At 39.6% G+C, this 23,880-nt stretch overlaps 1 protein-coding gene across 3 annotated transcripts in view; it reads left to right on the forward strand.

The window, feature by feature from the left end:
• SYTL5 (synaptotagmin like 5) overlaps positions 1-23,880 on the forward strand; it is a 234,333-nt gene that overhangs the window by 132,978 nt on the left and 77,475 nt on the right. For all 3 annotated transcript variants that reach the window (XM_041740244.1, XM_041740243.1, XM_041740245.1), the window contains exons 2-3: positions 1,631-1,920; positions 22,845-23,054. In XM_041740244.1, the coding sequence (XP_041596178.1) occupies positions 1,802-1,920; positions 22,845-23,054 (329 nt within the window). In that variant the 5' untranslated portion in view covers positions 1,631-1,801. The remainder of the gene's footprint in view (positions 1-1,630; positions 1,921-22,844; positions 23,055-23,880) is intronic.

The raw sequence follows: 23,880 nt of genomic DNA on the forward strand, positions 1-23,880 counted from the left end.
GATCACACCCTGGGTGGAAGGCCGGCCCCAAACTGCTGAGCCACCCAGGGATCCCAAGAAGTTCAGTTCTGAGTCATTTCAGCCAAGTTATGGTTTGGTGTACAGTGTATATAACAAACACCTGGGGACTTTGGAAAGTTAGACTCTGGACAAGGTCCTGTCCTTTCAGATCTCCTGAGATTTTTTTAAAAGATTTTTATTATTCATGAGACACACAGAGAGAGGCAGAGACCTAGGCAGAGAGAGAAGCAGACTCCCTGGGGGAGCCTGATGTGAGACTCCATCCCAGGACCCCGGGATCATGCCCTGAGCCAAAGGCAGATGCTCAACCACTGAGCTACCTAGGTGTCCCCAGATCTCCTGAGATTTTGATGTGAGCCTAACCTTGTGGCAACTGGGAGGCCCCAGAGCAGGCTTTGGGTATCTAGTTACACTTGGAAACCTGGCTAGAGCCAAGCAAACCAAGTGTAACTTGCCCATGGACTATAGTTCATAGACCTGGGAGGGAAGCTGAGGGACAGTGTCAGGGCATGAGGCCACAGGCTGAGTCTTCATTCTTAAGGGGGATATACAGAGAGAATCTACATAGCAAGCTAGTGAAAGAATGTGCTTAAGAGTTAGGGTTAAGGGAAAAGGCGTGATGAGCTGCTTATTTGGACAAGGAGAAGTTTCAGAATATCTATTTTGTGGTATATAATATATACCTAGAATAATTCACTAATATGTACATCATGAGATATAAATATTCACCTTGAGAATACAACATCATCCAATATGGTTGAAACTCCTATATTCTCTTTGATTGCATCTCTGAACTCCCTCATGAAATTCCTTGTGTTTATACTACATATATGCTGTCTTTCTGGATGAATTCTTCTGTAACTTCATTTTTTTTTCATTCATTGCTGTTTGTGAGAAACATTCCAACTAATACATATAGCACTGATTCATATTGGTCTTGCCAGCAGTGCTTTTTATGCAGTGGTCCTAGTTGTGGGGGACAAAGGGATGGAATAGGAGGGAGCCAGTTAAGGGACAGTCCAAACTGTGTACACAGACGGGTCCCACAGTGGTAACCCAATTCACCCATGGGTCAGCTGCAAGGGTGGAAAGAGGACCTAGCCAGTAAAGGAAACAAATTGTAATGGAAGAAGCTGAATTTGCACAGAGAATGTGGAATCAACTAAATATAAATGATATTTCATGGTAACAAACACAGTTATTAGTAGTTGCTTAGTAATTGCATATTAACTTAGTAGTTAGTAATTAGTTGCTTAGTAATTGCATAGTTACCTAGTAATTGCATATTACCTGATTAAAATGTTTAAGTGTGTCACTCTTTCAACAATTAGACACTATATGTGCGTTATTCAGAAAATGGCCTAATTCGTTTTTCTAATTAATTTTTCCCTCCTTTGGTTTCTCTATATCCCCTGTGTTTTCTGGATTCTGTCCCAGCAGATCTGATTCCTGCTCTGTGGCATTCTGAAGAATCGATGTTTGTCATTACTAGTGAAACTCAGCTGCCACCTGATGGGACAGCACAGCAAAGGCTTTGGCGATCTTTTTGAGTTAGAGCAATACTGACACTCTTGGAATATAATCCCAGTGATGTCTCTTTTCTGTGTAGCCTGGAAGAATACCTGACCACCATCGGCAGTTCTTCTGAGACCTTATAAAAACTGCTCTGCCATCAAACAACTGAGCGACTCTGGGCTGTTCAGGGGGGCCTTAAGAACTGTGCATATCAAGTCACCTGGAAGATTAAACCACTGCTACTCAGAGCTGCTGCTGCAATACCATGTCTAAGAACTCGGAGTTGATCAATCTGTCATTTTTGTTAGATCATGAGAAGGAAATGATCCTGGGAGTCCTAAAGAGAGATGAATATTTGAAAAAAGTGGAAGACAAGAGAATAAGGTAATGTTCTTTTATCTTTTCTGCCCTTCCCAGCAGCTGTTTGAAGCATGTTAGAACAGAGAATAGGCAACTGCGACTGTAATGGAGACATGTTGGTCAGTGACTTCAGGGTTTCCCAGCAGTAGCTCAGATATCAGAGAACATCTTTGATATTTTATCATTTAGCTAGATTCTATCCTCCCATCTAATTCTCTCCATGCCTTGGTTTCCTCATCCCTAAAACAAGGATAATAAAAGTGCCTACCTCATAGGGTTGTTGCAAGGGTTGAGGGAGATAATATACGTGCAGTGCCTGGTATGTAAGCTCACAATTATTTATTTATAATACCTTTCTCAGATCAGTCTTCCTGGGAATTCGTTCCCATCGTAGCTGAGAGAAGGAGATCTGGAGAGTGAAAAAGTCTAATTTTCCAGAGACCACCTGGATTCTTAAAAATAAGTCTCTGTATGGGTAACATGAAATAATATGGGCACAGTTGAATTTCACATGAGTTGTAGGCAAGGTTGATATTTAGCTCGACTCCCAGGCATGACCTCACCTGTCTTTCAGCTAGCATCCATTCTGATTGGTCATGTCATCTCTTCTGAGCATTGTTCTGATTGGTCGTCACATCCTTTGGGATTGTTTGCTGCTTGTACTGTGTTGCTTGTTAAATATATTTGGCTATTACATCTCACCCCTGTCTACAGGAGTGGAAATAAAGAGTTCCCTTCTCAGCGACTACCTACTATTATGCAACAGGTAGCTTTTTTTGTCTTATGGGTCTCCCAAAACTGCGATTATTTTGACCACAGTGTTATGAAACTGGAAGTCAACCACAAGAAAAAATCTTGAAAGGCCACAAAAATTTAAGTTTATTTTTTATTGAGGAAAAATCTTGTCATAAGATTATGTGTTGCAAAGATATTCAGCATGCCTAAAGGACCTAGGATCCTAGAATTGGAAATACATTGAAATAGTCTCAATTGATGCTTACTTCATAGTTAAGTGCCCAGAATTTTTATATCCATCATTTGTAGGTATTCAACCAATCTTAAAGAAATAGAGGCTTTGATGAAAATGATTGCAATTTTTCTATGCCTGGAGTTCAGGTTAATGCAGTTCATGATTTTAAAGATATCAGAAATGATGTTTTGGGTATTTGTATTCTAGTCACAAGAAGTGACTCAATTGTCTAATGTGCTACAAAAAGTTATATTGTTGGCAAGAGGCAAGGTAGTAGCTAGTAACTGATGACATGCACGGGGGAATTAAAAATCACTCTATTTAGGAAAACACGATTTAATAACCAAATCCTCAGAAATGCAGAAGTGTAATGAATTCCTATTTGTTCAGGATATTTGCTTCTGTCATTCCCAATAACTTTTCCTAATTATCCATTATACTACTTTTCCTTCTCCTCTTTCTTCCCTTGTCCTTTTTCCCTATTCTCTGTAAAGAAAAGTAGCTGAGTGTATAAGATACAACAGAGCTATTGAGAATAAAGTTGTTGATTTCCTGGCTCTTCAAATTTGAGGAAAGCAGAAGAAAGGCTTTGATAGATCTATGTGATACCTTTATAGAAAATAGATTTTTTTTTATGGGTGCCTAGGTGATTAAGCCTTTACCTTTGGCTCCAGTCATGATCCCGAGGTTCTGGGATCCAGCCCCACATGGGGCTCCCTGCTCAGTGGGGAGTCTGCTTCTCCCTCTCCCTCTGCCCCTTCCTTCCCCTGCTCTCTCTCTCTCTCTCTCTCTCTCTCTCTCTCAAATAAATAAATAAAATCTTTTTTAAAAAAGAAAATAGTTTTTTTAAAAAGCTGCTATATCTTATTCTCTTCTTTAATAGCAATGGTGGTTGTGCTCGCTTCAGTGGCACATATGATAGCAATGGTGGCTAATATTTTATTGAATTTTTTTCTATGCCAAATATTTTCTCATTTTGTTCTCAGCTACCAAGATATGAGCCCAGTTGGCTCAGGCTCTGCCATTCCTTAACAGCTTTGTAGTGCCATGGTGTTTAGAGTAGTATGTGCTGTTGAATCACATATCCACATTTGTTGATTCACGTCTTAGTTATACCATGAAATCTTCACAGCATTTCAGACAGGTTGCTTCCACGAATAAATCTAGTTCCCTTATTTGATAAAACAGAAATAATAACATCAGGTACCTCATAAGATTGTTGTAGGGCTTAAATAAGCTAATATTATCAAGAGCTTAGAAGAATGCTGGCATACAGTTAGTACTTAATAATTGCTGGCTATAATCGTCAGCCCTGTTGTTTGGTATGTGTTGTAGTGAACACTGGCAGTGCTCTGCTGAGACCTCCTCAGGTCCCCTGTTGGCTCTGCTCTCATCTACAAGTTTCTACATGTTTATTGCCAAGGATGGTGTCTGTTACCTTCTTGAGAGGACTATCCTTGGGTGGCTGGAGGTTGACATTTTGTCGGTGTCAAGGGGAAGTGTAAATAATGATGAGTAAGACAGAAGTGGAAGGAATGGTTTCACGGAAGAGGTAACACTTGTGCTTGGCCTTGAAATGTGAAAAAGATTTGACTTTGGCAGTTACATGTCAACTGCATTTTAGCTGTTTACCATGAACCACAAAATTGCCTTCAGATCCTGCTAATGAGTTTCAGAAGGAAACGGGAGCCAAAGACAATTTTTAAGAATTATGATGATTACAGAGAAGTAACTGATATGGAAAGTTAGTAAATTGGACTTCGGAAAGCAGTGGATTGATTGTTTCTTTGTGTGTTTGTTTCAGTTGGTTATGCTTAAAGAAAATAGAAACATTGAAGAATGTAAAAACTGTGTCAAATCAGCGCTTTAGGCCTAATGTCCAACTGTGCACTACAGTCCACCTAGCCACTGAAGTGTGGCATTAATTTTTTTAAAGATATTTTATTTATTCATGAGAGACACAGAGGGAGAGGTAGAGACATAGGCAGAGGGAGAAGCAGGCTCCCTGCAGGGAGCCTGATGTGGGACTGGATCCCGGGACTCCAAGATTAAGACCTGAGCTGAAGGCAGATGCTTAACCACCGAGCCACCCAGGCATCCCAAGTGTGGCATTAATTAAATTAGGACTGGTCTCAGGGTGTTTCTCAAGGTGCTCTGCACCCAGAAGGCACATGGCAAGCCTGATTAATTACCTCCAGGCTTGAACTGAAGGCTGGAGAGACGTGTCTACCTACTAACAGCATTTTAGGTTCACCCAGGAGGCTCAAATGTATCTGTTTTCCTTCAGATCAAGCAGGAAGAAATGGTAGGAGATATCTAGGTTTCAACTATTACAGAGTGATTATGGAGTAGGAGTTTTTTTTAAATGTTCTCTGTCAAGAACAGATCACTTTGTTTAAGTGATGACTTTAATGCAGTGAAGAAAGAGGGAGGAAGTGAGGCTAATCAAATTGACCTATCAACAGTGAATGCAGATGGAACAAATATAGTTTGGAAGCACAAAATAAAGATCTTTGTTGGCCATTTTGTACCTTAGATTTTTCTAACTTTGGAAGAACTCACCCTAACACAGAAAAGGACATGGTTCATAGTATTCGCTAAAAAATCTTATTAACAAAATCTTACTTTACTTGATCTTCCACACCTAAAAACAAATACTGTTAAATGTCTACTTTGTGGTATTGGCCTATATAAGAAATCTTCAGTTTATAAATTTAGCAGTTCATTGGGGCTCTATTCTTACTGAGAAGATCTCATTTTCTTTTGGCCACAATGCATGAAAACATATCTGGACTTAATGTTCTCTTTGACACCTATTCTTGGGCCTGTCTCAGTAATGAACTCTGGGAGTTGCCTTATAGCATACATTTCTCTTTTCTTCCTCCCTACCCAAATCTTGGTTTTGCCCAGCACCAGCAGTGGATTTCTAAAATATATTTGATCATCCCTTGAGTAATATTCCTCTAGCAACTAACATTGGTCTGGAGGTAGACATGAGACCAAAGATGACCCACTCAAACATATAGCCCAGATTTGTGGAAGGTTCTCTTTCCCACTGGACGTATTCAGTGAAACGTTATCACTGTTGCTGTTGAGGATGAAAACCAGCACAGTGATGAGGCTGAACCAAAATAATTACAGAAAATTGTTATCAACATCCTGATATACTAGAACCTGCCACACTCCTGGGCTTCTTCCATAAGCAATATAATATATTTCCATGTTACCTATAGCGATTTGAGTCTGATTTTCTGTTACATGCAGCCCAAGGCATCCTATAATCTCCAGAGTCAGAAGTAATCAACATTTGTTGAGAACCTTCTATAGGCCAAATGCTATGTATTTATTATTGGAATAATAATGGTGAGCAGAGGGGCACCTGGGTGGCTCAGTTGGTTAAGCATCTGCCTTCAGCTCAGGTCATGATCTCAGGGTCCTGGGATCAAGCCCCGCATCAGGCTCCCTACTCAGCAAGAAGCCTGCTTCTCCCTCTCCCCTGCTCATTCATTCATTCATTCTCTCACTCTCTCTCTCTCAAATACATAAAATCTTTAAAAAAATAAAGATGAGCAGAGACACTATATTAATGTTTGTTGGATCCATAAACATAAAGAAGTTTGTAGTCATGAATCAGGCTTTGTTCATGGTGCAGACTAGAGGTCAGTAAACTTTTTCTGTAAAGGGCCAGATAGTAAATATTTTAGCCTCTACAGGGTATGCATTCTATGTTATGATTACTTCAGTCTGCCATTGTAGTATGAAAGCAGCAATAGACAATGTGTAAACAAATGGGTATGGCCAATAAAGCTGTATTTACAAGAAACAGGTGGTGGGCTGGATTTGGCTCAAGGACTGTAATTTGTTGACCTTTGGTGTTGAAAACAACACCTTGGTAGATTGTAGCCTTGGGAATAACTATAGACACCTAAAAGCCTTGATAAGCCACCTTAATGAGCAGCGGGACTTTTATAGTCCAAGAGATAAGATGGAGTTGGACTAGAACCCATCAACTATCAGAGATAGAACATGGGCTTCTGCCTGGGAGGTTAGATGATTTCACAGGGTCCTGCTATCTCCAGGATATTTTTATGCCTCCCTCAGTCTGTAGTGACTAATGTGCTGGAACAACTTAAATATGTTTCATTGCCTCTCTAGAAGAACAGTACAGTGAGTATGAGGTAGAGAAAATACCAAGAACTAGCAGAAGGTCCTGCGAAATTGTGAGGGACAGGTTACAAATTCATTTTCCTGATGAGATAAGAACTGTGACTATCCCATTTACAGATGGCAAACTGATGTGCCAAATCCAGTAACTTGTCCAAGTTTGCATAGCTGTAAGTGGCCGAACTGTGGTTTGAAGCCTCACTGTCTGGCTCCAGAGCTCACATGCTCCTCTTTGGTCACTTTTAACCTCTGGGAGATGTATCTGACCCTTCAGAGGGGCCAGAAAAAGGAATAGTAGACTATTCAATGCCTACCTCACACCAGAGAATGTATTACTCAATTTATAAATATCCCTCATTGAACCCCCATGTCATCTGTGAGGTATGTACTCTTCTGATGTACTATAGTTGTGGCAACTAGCATTTACTAAATAATTGGTCAAACTGGTAAACAACAGCAGTGAGGTTCTTTCATTCCATATTACTTCCCTCTCCTCTCTGCTGTGATGTTTATGCACTGAGGGCACCTGTAAGACCCCGTTGGAGGTCCACCCATAGCCTTACTCTCAGGTAAATGGAACAAAGCAGAAAACATTCCTTCAGCCTGGTATTTATGGACAGTTGTGACCTATAAGCTGTGTAACATTATCCAGAGTTGCCATGACATTTATTGAAGCATTGCTTTTATAGTGAAAACTGACAAGAGTTCCTCATGCTGTTTTAGTCTTTAGGCATACTGAAATCAAAGTGCAAGTGTATTATGTTTTGTTCCACACAGCTGGCTCCACCGAGATGGGCCACTAAGCAAGCCAGAGTTTAGTGTCATCAAGAGACTGCAGAGCCCAGCCTGGAAACAGCCATTCCCATTACGGCTTTGTTTTTATGTGGTTGATTCCATCATTTTAGAACAGGATCGGGAAGGAGAGAGAAGAAGAGAGGAACAGAGGGGGGAAAGTGTATTCAAATTGGCTACACGGAGTCCTACAGATAAGCTAAATATTCGGTTCAAATGGATTCAAAGTGATTTCTAGACTTACACATTCAGCCTGGAAGTTAAGGAGACCAGTTAGTACCAAGCAATAATATCCTCTAATACTCTACAAATGTTTGATGTGTGGAGCTGTTTGTTTTTCCAAATCTTATCACTACCACTAAGAACAAAACTAGTTTAGGGGAGGAGGGTGGGGGAGGGTGAATGGGTGACGGGCACTGAGGGGGGCACTTGATGGGATGAGCACTGGGTGTTATTCTGTAAGTTGGCAAATTGAACACCAATAAAAAATAATTTTATTATATAAAAAAAAGAACAAAACTAGTTTCACCTTCTGAAAAGCCTAAAGGTTCACTGTCCCCATAAAACACTGGGAGAACAATTGGAGTGGACTTCTAGTTTGGTAAACATTTTGTTTCAATCCTAATAGAATTGCCACAAAGCTTCTTAATGGATTAACAGAAACTCCCAGTGTGAACATACTGGCTCCTTTATAAAACCTAAACTCTTTTTTTGAGTCACAGAGAAATGAAAAAAGAAAATCCAGCTCTGCTTTAAACGAATTTAAAACCTTGGAGGTTTTCCTACCGAAGAACTTAAGAATTTACATATATACACACATATATAGAGGAAGTAACTTAAATTTTGATTCTACAGCACTTGCATCCAAGTAATTCTTATTTGTAGGGCTCACCTTGGGAAAGGGCCACAAATACCTGATATTGAGTGATGTTTCCAACATTGGATTATCCAAATAAGTAAACATACTTGCTAGACCATATTTTTTTTTGTTTGAAATAATACAGTCACTGTAGTCATAAGTAAAATAGTCACCTATGCAGAATGTGTGTGTATGCTATATATGTCTGTCTGTCTGTCTCTCTCATGCCTTTGACTTTTCTCCAAATTCCCCTTTCAGTAACCTTTTCCTTTCCTTGTATACTGCTCTAACCAGGATTGGTATAGAGGACATGGTATAGAGACAGCATGGGTTAATTTGCACTCACATCCAGGAAACTACCATTCCTTTTTACTGTAAATTGAAGAAACAAAGACCTAGAGAGCCTGCGTTGTTCTTGGGGTAGGTTGTTGGGCCTGGGAGGGTGAGTGAAGAGGACTCACCCTCCACAGGTAGGTCAGTTCATTAGGGAAGTTTTAATTAAGTGAATACCAACTCTATTCATGGGAAAATAGGCATTTTATAGCTAAGGAAATATACAAGTGAAAACTTCACTAATAGAAAAGTCACCTGTAACATTTTAGATTTCAGGCATGTGACCGTTCTATAACAACAGTTTGTATGAATATTTATGTATTAATGGAAATTAGGGTTTAATTTAAATCTGTATTAGTAGGCTGACATGCACTTACTAATTTTTCTTTTTTTTAAGATTTATTTATTTATTTTTGAGAGGAGTGCTTGACCAGAGGGAGAGGCAAAGGGAGAGGGAAAGAGAATGAAGCAGACTCTCCACTGAATGCAGAGCCTAACATAGGGCTCAGTCTGAGGACCCTGAGATCACTACCTGAGCCTAAATCTGGTTGAATGCTTAACCCACTGAGCCACCCAGCTGCCCCATATTTACTAATTTTCCCAATCATTTCATTGCAGAGAAATTCAGTATAACTCAAACATTACCTGCAAATGTCTAAAATTAATGAAACTTTTGTATAGTACAGGATTTTTCGAAAGTGTTTAAAATCACTAGGATCTGTAAAGGGCATCAATGTCTACAATATTTTTTTGTATTAGAAATCCTCAGTCCAATTAAATATTTAATATCTTCTGATATATTTTCATTATAGAAGTAATATATTCATTATAGAAAATTAGAAAATACATGTAATTTGAACTTTCTTCCCAGAGACAGTTTCTACTTGTTGAAGTTCCTTCCTGTTACTTTTTTGTGTATACATATAATTTTCACATAACTGGAACCATATTACACATATAATTTATATTCTCTATATTTGTTTAATATTATTTAATGAAAATTTGTCATATTAAAAATTCTCTAGATGCATAATTTTTATTGGCTGGATGAGATTTCATAACATGGTTGTACAATATTTTCAATTTCCCTGAAAATCCTTATTCGTAAGTCTTCTGTCTTAATTTTTTATTATATTGTAATTCATATTTTGATTTATATTTCTTTTATTTATTTATTTATTTATTTATTTTTTATTTTATTTTATTTTTTTATATTTCTTTAAAATTGAAAATTTGTTTTCCAGAAAGTGTCAGTTTTCTTTTTATTATACTATTCCCTCATACCCCTGCTAACATCAAAATTGTTGTTACAAATGTTTACTAACATGATAGTGTCCTATGTCAATTTGCATTTATGTGTTTATTAGTGTTTTTACATGATTGCAAGCAATTTTTATTTCCTCTCATGATTTTTTTTATTCATGTTGTTTGTCCATTTACTATTGAGTGTTAGTGCTGTTTCAGTATAGATGTGTATGAATTCTTTTTGTCATATTTGGGAGATACATTTCTAAGATTCAGCAAAAATTCGTTGAGTATTCGTTGAGGACATACAAGATATAGAATTGGACGTGAATTAGCTTCTTATCTAACAGAAGCAAAATTGTGTTCTATTGGATTGTGCAAAATCTCCACTTTCACATTGACTCAAACTCAATTGATACATTCTTTGTATAAAATGTAAATAATTTATATCTTTAAAAGATGCTATGAACAGTATTTTAAAGCCAGGATTTGCATTCTCCCCTACCTCTGTAATAGTATGCATACTATTTATGGGCGTAGAAATTAGGGTAAGTTCATCTCTGAGCGTCAGAAAACCAAAATAATAGTAGAGGAGAGTTAAATAAGAGAAAAGTTTATTTCATTTTTTGCCTTGATCAAGTCATGAGGAAAGCAGTTGGGTAATGATGACTCCATGCTCATCAGAGACCCAGGATCTTTCTACCTGATTAGTCTGCTATCTTCAACATGGGCTAATATCTGTTAAAGTAAAAAAAAATTGGGGATCCCTGGGTGGCTCCTCGGTTTGGAACCTGCCTTCAGCCCCGGGCATGATACTGGAGACCCAGGATCCAGTCCCACATCGGGCTTCCTGCATGGAGCCTGCTTCTCCCTCTGCCTGTGTCTCTGCCTGTGCGTGTGCGTGTGCGTGTGTGTGTGTGTCTCATGAATAAATTAAAAAAATCTTTTTTAAAAAGTTATTCTGACATGTATTAAAATGGTAAGGAAGACTTTTTACTCAGGACTATTGAAATACATTTTAAGACTATCACAAAAAAATTAAAAACAAAAGGCTATGGCAATAGGGGAGAGAGATCCAGGCCAACTCCAAATGCAGCAAAGGCAGCTGGGGATTTATAGCCAATGAGGAGAGTGAGGGGGTCAATGAATGGAAAAACTCTTACTGAAAGCAAGCCAAGGTAACATATCAAGAGTAGGAGTATTCTTACTATGCTGATTTGGCAGGATTCCTGCTGAATCTGGGCTATGCAAGCCAAAGACAGAGCTCAAGGACAAAAACTAGTCAAAGAGAGACCTCAGAGGAACCTGTCTCAAGTGTGGTCAAGGTGACAATCTTTGTTACACCTCGTGGTCCAAGATGGCTGCTCCAGTGCTTGTCATACTGTCCTGATTCCAGTCAGCAGGGAGAGGGACCGAGGGCAGAAAGAAAGGTTCCCTTCCCTTAACGATATTTTGGAGAAGTTTCACAGATGACCTTGCTTTCATTGCATTGGCCACCATGTGGTCACATGACTGTACTTAGCTACAAGGGAGCTTGGATATGTAACTGGGAAATGTGTTCTTTCTTCTGGGTGGCCATGTGACTAACTCACATTTGGGTTTTTTAAAAAATATTTATTTATTTATTAATGAGAGATAGAGAGAGAGAGATACACACAGGCAGAGGGAGAAGCAGGCTCCATGCAGGGAGCCTGATGTGGGACTCGATCCTGGGTCTCCAAGATCAGGCCCTGGGCTGAAGGCAATGCTAAACTGCTGAGCCACCAGGGCTGCCCTGGAGTTTTTATTGGTATAAAAGAGTAGGAATATTGGGAAAAAAATAAGCATTCTGAAAAAATGGATGTAATTAAGAATTATTAATTAGATTTGTTAATTACTCCAAACAGATCTTATCTTCCTTTTCATGGAATCTGAAAGCAATCATCAGAGGTGAATTTCAGTGAAGCATATAAGAAAAAAAATAGCGCATAAAGAAAATGATATTTGTATTCATCCTCAATGAATTTTGGTGATTGACATCCCTTGTACTATGTACGGCTACTGATAACTAGGAAAACTGCCAGAAGTGTTTTTTTGTAATCACCTTTAGCTATGAAAATATGAGTTCCTGTAAGCACCACCTAAACAGGTAAAATGGGAAAAATTAAGGACTGACAACTGTCCTTGCTGAGGCTGTAAGTCCTTCCTTGCTGCATTTAAAATAATTTAGTTTATACAAATTCAATTTATAGACATTTTAGAATAAATGTCAGCTCTGTGTTTACAAAAATTAAAACTACTGTGTGCCTGTATTCAGTAGCAGAAGCAGTTTTAAGGGATTTTTCAAGGGCAACATGTTCTCTTTGAGTTCTTTTTTTGTCGGGAATCCCTGGGTGGCTCAGCTGTTTAGCGCCTGCCTTCAGCACTAAGAGAGAGAGAGGCAGAGACATAGGCAGAGGGAGAAGCAGGCTCCATGCACTGGGAGCCCGACCCGGGATTCGATCCCGCGTCTCCAGGATCGCGCCCTGGGCCAAAGGCAGGTGCTAAACTGCTGCGCCACCCAGGGATCCCTGTTTAGGTTTTAATAATAGGTTCTGCACACAGAAGCTACAATCAAAATGAAAGAAGTATTTTTATAATCAGAGTAGAGAAAGGAGATCCGATCCCCCTCCCTGGATTTTCCTTAGGCAATTATGAACTAGCCCCAGCCCAATGTTGGTGGCATTGCCTCTGGATGCGAATGAAAGATAGGAATGCTAGGAGCTGTGCGGCATTAGGCTGCTGTGACAGTATTCTGCTGGCATATATTATTTCAGTAATTTTTGTCTCATTGTGTTGGTTTAGCAATACTTTTCATCAGTCATTGTGGTTTTGCTCTCTTAAAGGAATATCAAACGCTAGTTCTAGGGAAGGATTTAGCATGCAGGCCTTGCAGCAGAATCTGAAGCAGAACCTGAGAACAGCATTTTTGTAAGTGGACAATAATGAAAAGACCTAATATTTACTGAGTTCGTATCATATTTGTTGGAAAATAGTTTTGGCTATGGGTGACAGAGACACATTATAATAATAGCTTAAATAAGATGGAAATATATTGCTCTCTAATAGAAAAGCCTGGATTGATTGACAGCTTTGTGATATTGTTCTGGTGGCTCCATTATAGTATGGGTCTGGTCACCTTGTCTTTTTTGTTGTGCCACCACCTTGACAGTTTAGTTCGTAATCCAAGATGACTCACTCTTCTGTTTTCATCTCAGCCTCTGGAAGCGAATAGGGGTTCAAGGGAAACGGATATCCCTTGCCCATTAGGGCCCTGACCTAGAGTTTGTCTATATCATTTGTGATCACATCCCATCAGTTAACATTTAGTCCTATAACAAAACCTAACTGCAAGGGATACTGGGAAATGTAGTCTTTATTCTGAGGGGCCATGAGCCTAGTTAGACATGCCACTAATATAGAAGAAGAGAACAGATATAGAGAGACAAGAACCAGAATTGCCGGTTCCATAATACTCCATGTCAAGCTGGGCTTAACACTTTATTTAGTGTTCACAACATCATCTTCCCTAATGCTCATAAAAACTTTATGAAGTTGCAGCTATTATGACTCTTTTTTGCAGAAAGAGTATTTTGAGGCACAGAGAGGTTAAGTAATTTTCTTAAAGTCTGTGATATGGTAAGTGGCAAAGCCAGGGTTTGAACCTAGGCAGTCTGCCTTCAGAGCCCTATGCTCTGGGCCACTATACAGTCCTTGCGTTGTGTTATCTCTCTTGGGCTTTGATGTGTTCCCCCAGATGAGATGGGGGATTGTTGAAGGCATCGAGGAATCAAAGATGCTTTGTGAATTGTTATTTATAGCTTCCTCTTCCAGGCAGCTAATTGCTTCCATTCCAAAATTCCCATCTTATTTGGTGCAAAATAATGTTCGGTACAATTGAGTCTAGACAGGGTAACAAAAGAAAAAGAATGCCACACAAATGTGACAGGAATTTTAATGAAAGCAATTCCTGATTTGAAAGGAGTGTGTCTATGCAGTGATAAAGCAAGCAGTCTTTGTAATGCATTGAACATTTTTGATGATGGGATGGAAAAAATGAATTCAGTGTATCACCAGGATATAGCAGTGAAAAGATTCTATCATTTAACTACAGCTGAGATAGTTCATCTCTTCAGTCTTTAAGATTTCAATTACAAATAGGTCATCAATTTGCATGTTAATATCAGCACATCTGTGTAACAACAAGGAAATCTAAGGAACAAACATATTTTAAAAACAGAGAGCACCCCCCCCCCCGCCCCCGCCCCCTGAGTTCATCTGAAATAAAGAATCTGTGTTAGTGGGTATTAAATGTCTTCAACTTTTTTAAATTTAAATTTAAATTTTTCATCAGTTTCTAACAGTTGATTTGGGGCCATATTTATCTCTACTACACTTTTCCCATCTCCCACACTCTTTGCTCTTCTCCACACAAGAACAAATCGAGCAGTTGGTTAGATTTTTTATATTGGCAAGAATCAAATCGTTTTTCTTTCTGAACAGTGTAGGAATGAAGTTCAAGAAGATAGAAAAAGCTCTGGAAGTCCTTGTTGAGTAATTGAGAACATTTTGTAGTTTTCTCAGCCTTGAATTACTTTTTCAGAATGTGTTTGATCTCAGTTTTAGCCAATTTCAGGTTGACTTTATTCTTAACAGACCCAATATTGTACATTTTTCTCTTCTCATTCTCTTTTTAATAATGATGGCTTCATATTGTAAAGGGCTTTATAATTCACAGAGCACACTACCATACTTTATTGCCTCTGCCTCCTACAAACACCCTTGGATGAAGATAATATAAGGAATCATTATCTTTATTTTGAAGTTGAAGTAACTGAGAGGTTAACTTGAATGCCCAGTGACATCTAGTTAGCAGCATGGCTGAGTTTTCCTTCCTTCCCTTCACTCTTGATCTCTTTTTTTCTCCTTCCTTTCCTTCCTCCTCCTCTTCTGGCACTTGCTAGCTTGTGCTTATGCTTTCTTTTATTCATTCAATTAAATGATACCTATTATGTTCTAGGCACTAGGCTATGTGCTGTAAAATGTATAGCTAAACACTACAGAAGAGTCTTGCCCTCATGAACTTGATGGAGGAATTGGTGAGTAAAAACAGCCAAATAAATATACAATTAAAAATTACAGTAAGTGCTATGAAGAAAAAGAACACAGTTCTGTGAGTGAGAATAAGATGGGTATTGGCTATAGATTTGGTGGTCAGAGAAAGGCTCTCTGGGGAAGCAGCAGTAAAAGCAAGCTAAAAAGGATATAGGGAAGTCAGATGAAACCCAGCCAGCCAAAGAACACGATGGACTAAGTGTTGCTACAGTAACAGCCCCAAACTCTTAGTGGCTTAAAACAATGAAGGTTTATTTGTCATCCATGCTGTATGGCCTCAGACTAGAACTCAGACTTACAGAGCAGGAACTATTTGGGACATTGCCATTCTCCATGCAAAGACAAGAGTATGAGGTAAACTGTGTACTTGCTCTTAAAGTGAGTGGTATGGAACCACATACCACATTTCAGGGACCAGTGCTAGTCACAGGATTACACTTAATGTCAAGAGGGCAGGATGTGCCATCTGACTTGTTCCACTTTCCCAGCTTCCCTTGCAGCTATTGGTGGTGCTATGATACTGTCTGTGCAGGGAAACCTAAGGAGAAGTCTAATAGAGGGAATCACAAGTCAATTTTTGTTTTTTGTTAAAAGATAAGTACAGCTGACACAGCTTGCTCCTTCCTCTTGTCTTAGAGGAGGATGCTATTCTGGAGCTGGCTGGCCATTTTGCATAACAATGATAAGCCGCACTTTTTTTTTTTTTTAGAAGACTTTATTTTTTTATTTTTTTATTTTTATTTTTTTTTTAATTTCTTTAGTTTTTCCCTACTACCCTTTATTCTGTTCCATAATTCCATCCAGGAGAGTAATTTACATTTAGTTGTCATGTCTCTTGAGGCTCCTCTAGACTGTGACAGTTCCACAGAATTTCCCTGTTTTTATCATTTTGATAGTTTTTGGTCTTTTTTTTTTTTTAATTAATTTTTATTGGTGTTCAATTTACCAACATACAGAAAAACACCCAGTGCTCATCCCGTCAAGTGTTCACCTCAGTGCCCGTCACCCATTCCCCTCCAACACCCGCCCTCCTCCCCTTCCACCACCCCTAGTTCGTCTCCCCGAGTTAGGAGTCTTTATGTTCTGTCTCCCTTCCTGATATTTCCCAACATTTCTTCTCCCTTCCTTTATATTCCCTTTCACTATTATTCATATTCCCCAAATGAATGAGAACATACACTGTTTGTCCTTCTCCGATTGACTTATTTCACTCAGCATAATACCCTCCAGTTCCATCCACGTTGAAGCAAATGGTGGGTATTTGTCGTTTCTAATTGCTGAGGAATATTCCATTGTATACATAAACCACATCTTCTTTATCCATTCATCTTTCGATGGACACCGAGGCTCCTTCCACAGTTTGGCTATTGTGGCCATTGCTGATAGAAACATCGGGGTGCAGGTGTCCCGGCGTTTCATTGCATCTGAATCTTTGGGGTAAATCCCCAACAGTGCAATTGCTGGGTCGTAGGGCAGGTCTATTTTTAACACTTTGAGGAACCTCCACACACTTTTCCAGAGTGGCTGCACCAGTTCACATTCCCACCAACAGTGTAAGAGGGTTCCCTTTTCTCCGCATCCTCTCCAACATTTGTGGTTTCCTGCCTTGTTAATTTTCCCCATTCTCACTGGTGTGAGGTGGTATCTCATTGTGGTTTTGATCAATGCCCAGAAATCAATGGCATTTCTATACACTAACAATGAGACTGAAGAAAGAGAAATTAAGGAGTCAATCCCATTTACAATTGCATCCAAAAGCATAAGATACCTAGGAATAAACCTAACCAAAGAGGTAAAAGATCTATACCCTAAAAACTATAGAACACTTCTGAAAGAAATTGAGGAAGACACAAAGAGATGGAAAAATATTCCATGCTCATGGATTGGCAGAATTAATATTGTAAAAATGTCAATGTTACCCAGGGCAATTTATACGTTTAATGCAATCCCTATCAAAATACCATGGACTTTCTTCAGAGAGTTAGAACAAATTATTTTAAGATTTGTGTGGAATCAGAAAAGACCCCGAATAGCCAGGGGAATTTTAAAAAAGAAAACCATAGCTGGGGGCATCACAATGCCAGATTTCAGGTTGTACTACAAAGCTGTGGTCATCAAGACAGTGTGGTACTGGCACAAAAACAGACACATAGATCAATGGAACAGAATAGAGAACCCAGAAGTGGACCCTGAAATGTACGGTCATCTAATATTCGATAAAGGAGGAAAGACTATCCATTGGAAGAAAGACAGTCTCTTCAATAAATGGTGCTGGGAAAATTGGACATCCACATGCAGAAGAATGAAACTGGACCACTCTCTTTCACCATACACAAAGATAAACTCAAAATGGATGAGAGATCTAAATGTGAGACAAGATTCCATCAAAATCCTAGAGGAGAACACAGGCAACACCCTTTTTGAACTTGGCCACAGTAATTTCTTGCAAGATACATCCACAAAGGCAAAAGAAACAAAAGCAAAAATGAACTATTGGGACTTCATCAAGATAAGAAGCTTTTGCACAGCAAAGGATACAGTCAGCAAAACTAAAAGACAACCTACAGAATGGGAGAAGATATTTGCAAATGACATATCAGATCAAGGGCTAGTTTCCAAAGTCTATAAAGAACTTATTAAACTCAACACCAAAGAAACAAACAATCCAATCATGAAATGGGCAAAAGACATGAAGAGAAATCTCACAGAGGAAGACATAAACATGGCCAACAAGCACATGAGAAAATGCTCTGCATCACTTGCCATCAGGGAAATAGAAGACTTTATTCATGAAGGACAGAGAGAGGCATAGGCAGAGGGAGAAGCAGGCTCACTGCGCGCAGGGGCCCATGTGGGACTTGATCCCAGGACCCCAGGATCACACCCTAAGCCAAATGCAGATGCTCAACCACTGAGCCACCCTGGTGCCCCAATAAGCCACACCTTAAAGAGAAGGGACTTCGGTATCCTGAGTCCTTGATGACCTGATTTGCAGCTGAACTAATGCAAGAACTGCCTAATCCTGAATTTATTATGTGGGCAAAAAATGAAGCCTATTTTTAAGCCTGTTACTTGGAACCAGGAGCATTTCAAGGCTATGTGGGTGCAAGAGATGAACAGATACTGTGCTTGACGCCCAGAAAGTCACCTTCCTCACAGGCCTTTCTCAGACTGGGTCAGCAATGCAGGAGCCAAAGAAGGCCTACCTTGCTTTGTAGTGCTGGGTAGTAAAGCAGAGGGAAAAGGCATCTCCCATCCTATTCCTCTCTTTGGGCACCCTATACCAATACCAATACCTTGGTACCAATTCTCCCAGTTCCAATTCCCTCCCTTTAACCTTTCTCTTCTGGGGTGTCTGCAAATGGCTATGTCCTTTTCATGTAAATTATCCTAGGCACAATTAAATTAGGACAATTTCTAAGAGAGATCTGAAAGATCGGGCTGTTTAGTATTTGGTGCCAGCCTATGGAATTCGTCCCATCCTTTCCCAGTCTCAGAGAGAGCTCCCAGTAAATGTGGGACAATTAGCACCAGTTGTCTTAGAAATTTCCCAACCAGTGTGTTGTGACATTTAAATTCTTGCTTCCTTGTGGCATGATTTACATGGGGCCCCAAGTCTTTTCAGACTCAGGAACTGAAATAGGTGAAGCCTGATTGCTAAATAGACTGTTGTCAGTAAAGCACAAAGAAAGATGCAATAAAAATGTTTTACTTTGGGCGCCCCTGTGGCTCAGTCGGTTAAGCCTTCAGCTCAAGTCATGATCTCAGGATCCTGGGATGGTATCCTGAGTTAGGCTCCCTGCTCAGGGGGGAGTCTGCTACTCCCTCTACCTCTCCCTACCCCTCCAACTTATGCACACACACTCTCTCAAATAAATAAATAAGATCTTTAAAAACTGTTTCTGTTTATGGCCATAATTTCTCCAAGTGGTTTCACTCACTCTGAGGAACCACTAAGTGATTAAGGAACTGGTAAGTTGAAGTGATTCAGGCACCTGATCGTGGAATTTTTTTTCCAGAAGAGAATTTGCCACTGGAATGTCCTGGAACACCCCTGTTTTTTTTTTTTGGTTTATTGCTCTTTAGCCCACCAGTCCATTCAGATAGGACTGCTGTCCATGATTGCTGTCTTTGTTCTACCCATTTTAATCACTTTGGTTTCTTCTTATCATTGTTGCATGCATTGTTGTAGATTTCAAATAAGTAGTGTTTTATGTCTCCTGTACCCTGAGATGTTCAAACATCTGTTGTGATTCCTTAGATAATGCATTTGTGGTTTTCAAATGAGGACTCATTCTGTTATTTTAAAGCTTATAGCTTCTGCAAGTTTTCAAAAGTAAATTGTATGGACTTTTTCTTACATTCAATTTCATTAAGCTGGTTGTTCACAAAAGGACATAAGGGTACTTAGTAAGCTCTAAGTCAGGGATTAAGAAAATTTGTTATGGGTTATTGTTTGTGTTTTGGTGGATATGAACGAGAACTTAAGAGCACTCTCTAAGTCTGCCTGTTGTAATACATGAATTATCTTGGAGTTAGTCCTCCTCTTGACTAACATCGAGGATAATGGGAGTCCTTAGCAGACATTCTGTTTTGACTCATTTTTGTTTCTGAATACCAGAATGCCTGGTACACAGTACACACTCAAGAAATGCTCATTAGATGAATGAAGGAGACAATTAATCAAAGGTTTTAGAAACCTTACTCCTGGGCACCTGGATGGCTCAGTGGTTGAGCATCTCTGCCTTTGGCTCAGGTCATGATCCCGGGGTCCTGGGATCGAGTTCCACATCGGGCTTCCTGCAGCAAGCCTGCTTCTCCCTCTGCCTATGTCTCTGCCTCTCTCTGTGTGTCTCTCATGAATAAATAAATAAAATCTTAAAAGAAACCTTACTCCTCCCTTTTAAAATTCCCCATTTAGGAATCTCTCATAGGCTAGGAATTAAAAGACCTACTTTCTGGTTTTATGTATACTACTCACTGTCTTTAACATGAATGACATAATATCTCACAAGTTAGTTTGAAGGCTCCAAATAGATAATAAAAAGTTTATGACATTTAAGTACCTTATAATCTGACACAGAGTTGGGTCATGAACAGTATATTCAAAAAAGTCAAGTCATCATTCCTGCTTTAGAGGAGATGCTAGTCTGGTTGGCATAACAAAGCTCAGTATCACAAATGGAAAAGGAAATGATATGAGATGTGTGAAATGGTTCTGGGATGTTTGTTTTTTTCTGGAACATAGAAATGTTGTGTTCAAGAAGGGACTGGAGGGGCGCCTGGGAGGTTCAGTCTGTTAAGCGTCTGACTCTTGGTTTCAGCTCAGGTCATGATCTGAATCTAGGTTCCATCATGAATTAACTGTCCACTATGGCAATGATTCATCCACTACACTTTGGTCTCTTGATTTCTAAAATGGGGGTAATAATGTTCTTACATGATTGTTCTGAAGATTAAACAAGATAATATATGTAAAGGAATAGCACAGCAGGGAGTCTGCTGGAGTTTCTCTCTGCCTCCCTCTATCCCTCCCCCTGCTTATGTGCTCTCTTGCTCTCTCTCTCAAATAAATAAATCTTAAAAAAAAAAAAAGAAGGGACTGGAGATCAATAGTAATAAGGAATAGCATGCCTTTGAACCTTTTTTTTAAAAAAAATATTTTATTTATTTATTCATGAGAGACAGAGAGAGGCAGAGACATAGGCAGAGAGAGAAGCAGACTCCTTGCAGGGAGCCCGTTATGGGACTCGATCCCAGATCCCAGGATCCTGCCCTGAGCCAAAGGTGGAGGCTTAATTGCTGAGCCACCCAGGCATCCCTGCCTTTGAAACTTTTAAAATTATTTATTTATTTATTTATTTATTTATTTATTTATTTATTTATTTATTTTTTATTTATGATAGTCACAGAGAGAGAGAGAGAGAGGCAGAGACATAGGCAGACGGAGAAGCAGGCTCCATGCACCGGGAGCCCGATGTGGGATTCGATCCCGGGTCTCCAGGATCGCGCCCTGGGCCAAAGGCAGGTGCCAAACTGCTGCGCCACCCAGGGATCCCCCCTTTGAAACTTTTAAGTGGAGATGAACTTATCTTTTAGAGTAGCGTTTTCCAAATTTGGCAGTATGTTAGAAAAAATAGTCACACTTTTAAAAAAATGCCATCAGAGTCCAGATGGGGAGGGAAGAGTGAGACTCAAGAATCCATATCCTTTAAAATCTTCCTAGGTGATTCCAGCGTATAGTCAAATTTGAGCCCAAATGTTCCAAAGCTGTGCTATTCAGGCTCTGATTACCTTTTTTCTGGTGTGATTTTGTGAATATGCAGAATCTGATCCAATAGGTCTGAAGTGGGGCCTGAGATTCTGCATTCCCAGTGAGTTCCCTGGTGGCACCGTTGCATCACTTTGAGTAGCCCTCTTTTTTTTTTTTTTTTTTTTTTTTTTTTTGAGTAGCCCATTTCTAATGTGTATATTTTTTAAAAAATTACATGTCAGGTAGTAAAAGAAGGGCCATGCAACTAGCAGTTATTTAGTATATGCCAGGACCCATGCTGGTACCTTTACATATATTATCTTGTTTAATTTTCAGAACAATCATGTAAGAGCATTATTACCCCCATTTTAGAAATCAAGAGACCAAAGTGTAGTGGATGAATCATTGCCATAGTGGATGTTAATTCATGATGGAACCTAGATTCAAACATAGGTGTATCTGACAGCAAAGACCAGAGGTCACTGGAAGTTGTTAGAAAGCCTCAAATGCTAAGCAGAAACGTTTAGATCTGAAGTGGTGGGACATATCCTTGTAGAAAACTCTTTATTGGATTACTTAAGGGAAGTATCAGTGTTGCCATGTTTGATTTACCACTCTTGCTTCACGTAGTATATCCACACGGGTAAGGAACATAGTATTGTGCAAGCTGCCAGGTGGGTTGTGCTCCAGTGTGATGGTATTAAAGATATACTGGAGACGTTAGAATAGAGTGGGAATAAGTACTAATAACAAAATAGTAGTGCTAGTGGAGGATGTCAGAATTCATTTAAAACACAAACGAGGGCAGCCTGGGTGACTCAGTGGCTTAGCACCGCCTTCTACCCAGGCTGTGATCCTGGAGACCCAGGATCAAGTCCCGTGTTGGGCTCCCTGCGTGGAGCCTGCTTCTCCCTCTGCCTGTGTCTCTGCCTCTCTCTCTCTGTCTGTCTCTCTCATGAATAAATACATAAAATGTTGTGTTTAAAAAAAACCAAAACACAAACGATATGTTTTTCAACTACTGATATCAAAGGATTGTTGATTCGAGAGAGAGAAACTATGTTCTCTGTAAGTATCTGGCTCTGACTACTTGATTCTTTCAAGTATTCTTCCAAATGAAAATACCTCTTAAATAAAGAGAACTCTGCTCCTCTCTACTTCTTTTTTTAAGTATTTTTTTTCTCTCTCTCTCCTTCCAGGAAGCTGAAAAATGAACTCTTAGAAGCAAAACGTAGAAGTGGGAAGACTCAGCAAGAAACCAGCAGAGTCTGTGTTCACTGCCAGAGAAACCTGGGCTTAATATTTGACCGAGGAGACCCGTGCCGGACCTGCTCACTGAGAGTGTGCAGCGAGTGTCGGGTCTCGGGCCTTGATGGCAGCTGGAAGTGTACTATCTGTGCCAAAGTCGCGTGAGTTCCTTGCCTTGGTGTGGAAAGCCAGATTCGATGACTGAAGGGCTTGGAGTGGGGAAAGAAAAAAAGATAAGAGTGTTTACAATTTAGGGATAGTGGGCACCTGGGTGGCTCAGTAGTTGAGCATCTGCCTTCAGCTCAGGGCGTGATCCCGGGGTCCTTGGATCCAGACCTGCATCGACTTCCCCGCAGGGAGCCTGCTTCTCCCTCTGCCTATGTCTCTGCCTCTTTCTCTGTGTCTCTCATGAATAAATGAATAAAATCTTTAAAAATAAAATGAAATTCAAGGATAGAGAATAGAATTAAAATCTAGCCCAACACAGGCTCAGCAATACCTTTGTAGAATTCAGGGGTGGGAAATGATGATGCATGAGCGAGCATACACAAGCAAAATAGAGACAGAGAATGGCATTTTTAGTTTTAAAAACTATAAAATGGTAAAATTGGAAGCCTCACAGAAGGAGATCTCTTCCTACGTTTGAAAACCACCCACAAGCTTTTCTTCACTTAAGTCCCACCTGACTCCACACGTCTATCGGAGGCAGACGCATTTCCCCAAGGCCATCTGTAGATGTTTGGGGCTACTGGCAAGATGAGTATGAAATATCCAGCCTACTATCCACAGCAGCCAAGGGGCAAAGCTTTTTTGAATCTATTGAAATGATCGTATGGTTTTTATCCTTTCTCTTATCAATGTGATGTATCATGTTGATTGATTTGTAAATATTGAACCCCCACCTCTTTTTTATCTTTGTATTCTGATATGGAGAGAGATATATGCTAAACTCTCTCAATGCTTGTGGATTTTCTATTTACCCTTTTA

Source organism: Vulpes lagopus, chromosome X (assembly GCF_018345385.1).
Source record: "Vulpes lagopus strain Blue_001 chromosome X, ASM1834538v1, whole genome shotgun sequence".
NCBI classification, from domain to species: domain Eukaryota; kingdom Metazoa; phylum Chordata; class Mammalia; order Carnivora; family Canidae; genus Vulpes; species Vulpes lagopus.